Source organism: Myotis davidii, unplaced genomic scaffold (genome assembly GCF_000327345.1).
Source record: "Myotis davidii unplaced genomic scaffold, ASM32734v1 scaffold1107, whole genome shotgun sequence".
Taxonomy (NCBI): domain Eukaryota; kingdom Metazoa; phylum Chordata; class Mammalia; order Chiroptera; family Vespertilionidae; genus Myotis; species Myotis davidii.
The window spans coordinates 434,031-435,722 of NW_006300016.1; the positions used below are offsets into that span (position 1 = coordinate 434,031).

Sequence of the window (1,692 nt, forward strand, 5' to 3'; positions counted from 1 at the left end):
TTATATGTAGGTCATTTTGAAACAAGGCAAACCTGTTTCATCTGCTTTACATTAGCATGGCTTCCTAAAAATTGCCAAGCTGGGTCACAGCTGGGATCAATGAAGGCCAGCATTTGGCCTTTGTTTTTTTTTTTTTTTTATTTATTTTATTTTATTTTTATTTTTTTTAAAGAGCTGAGAGTGATCCCTGCCAACAGCCAGCAAGAAAATGGTGTCTTAGTCCTACAACTACAAGGATAAATTCTGCCAACAACCAGGGAGCTTGGAAGAGGACTGAGCCTCAGATGAAGAGTGTCGTGCATCCCATGATTTCTGTCTATTAAGACCATGAGCAGTGGACACAGTCAAACTGACCCGGCCTCCTGACCCAAAAAAATTCTAAGATAACAAATTCATGCTTGAAGGCACTACGTTTTTGTAAATTTGTCACACAGCAATAGAAAACTAATGCCCTGAGTTTTTAAGCTTGTTTCTTACACCATAAAGACAGGCATAACAATAATTCTTACAAAAAAATTAAATGACTGTGAGGTAACTAAGTGGGCTTTTTTGTAATTTAACTTAAATGTACAATTACATATTTTAATAGTTCCAACTATAGAAACAAGTTAGACATTGTCATGACTCATAACAAATACAAACAAAAAAGCACACGAAGAAAGTATGGTAAATTCACATGAAGCATTTACCTGTAATAACTCTGAGGTAAAATGTTGACATCCATCACACTTGCTACATCCAAAGGAACAGGGATGAAATACATGAATTCACGGTCAAATGATAACTTGGGCCATTTTAGCTCTCCAATCAGACGTAACATTTGGTAGCAAACCGGACTGTTATTTAAACGTACAGGTACATTAGCTGTGTATTTTACAGCATGAGCTAATGAAAAAAAAATTAAATATTTTAGACTAGTTCACACATACACAAAAAAAACCACATTAGTTTAAGCCTTACTAAATATTAAAATGTACTATGAAGTTACAGCTCAATTGGGAAGAACAGATTATCCAGAAACTGGATTTCTTCTGCCAAGGAACTTAAGACATGTAATGAGGAGCTGTTGAAACAAAAATCTTCCAAAGTGAACTCTGTCTAAAAATAGACCAAATCTCCTTAAAGTAGATTTTCATTATAATGGGAAAACACATCTAATTGAGGAAACAGTGCAACAGGACTTCTTTTTTCACTGTTTCCTATGCCTTAATAGGACCTACCCTTTAGTACATGCATTATGAAAATGAGGTCAGACAATTGCTATAAGGATTTCAGGGGACTACTGGGAAATGGTTGTGCTGTGATGAAAGGAATGTGCTTTCTCCCACATTTTAAGTTTATGAAAGGCTGCCAGGGTTGACTGCCTAATTTCACTTGGTAGGAAAACAAGAAATTCCCATGTGGCAGCTCACTATGAGGAAAGGCAATCTGTGTTGGAGAAAAGGGATCAGCATAGGAGGCTGCAGGTTAGTCCTGGAGGACAGGTTCCATCACAGCAAGTTGCCAATGCCCTTTAGACCTAAACCCCCAAATATAGGACTCAAAGTATTAGTGTAAGCAGCTAGTTAGATATTAATGAAAGAGAAGGGAGCAGATATCTAATTAAACAAGATTAACTAGGAAGCTGGAGTTTCCAGATACCCCAGGGGATTGCAGCATTACCCTGCCAAGGGGATCAACATCTTGTTTCCT

General features: G+C 37.1%; 1 protein-coding gene across 1 annotated transcript in view; it reads right to left on the bottom strand.

The window, feature by feature from the left end:
- Positions 1–1,692, bottom strand: part of CFAP47 (cilia and flagella associated protein 47) — a 458,234-nt gene that overhangs the window by 310,231 nt on the left and 146,311 nt on the right. Inside the window, 1 exon segment of the mRNA XM_015571970.1 lies at positions 690–885. Coding sequence (XP_015427456.1) covers positions 690–885 — 196 coding nt within the window.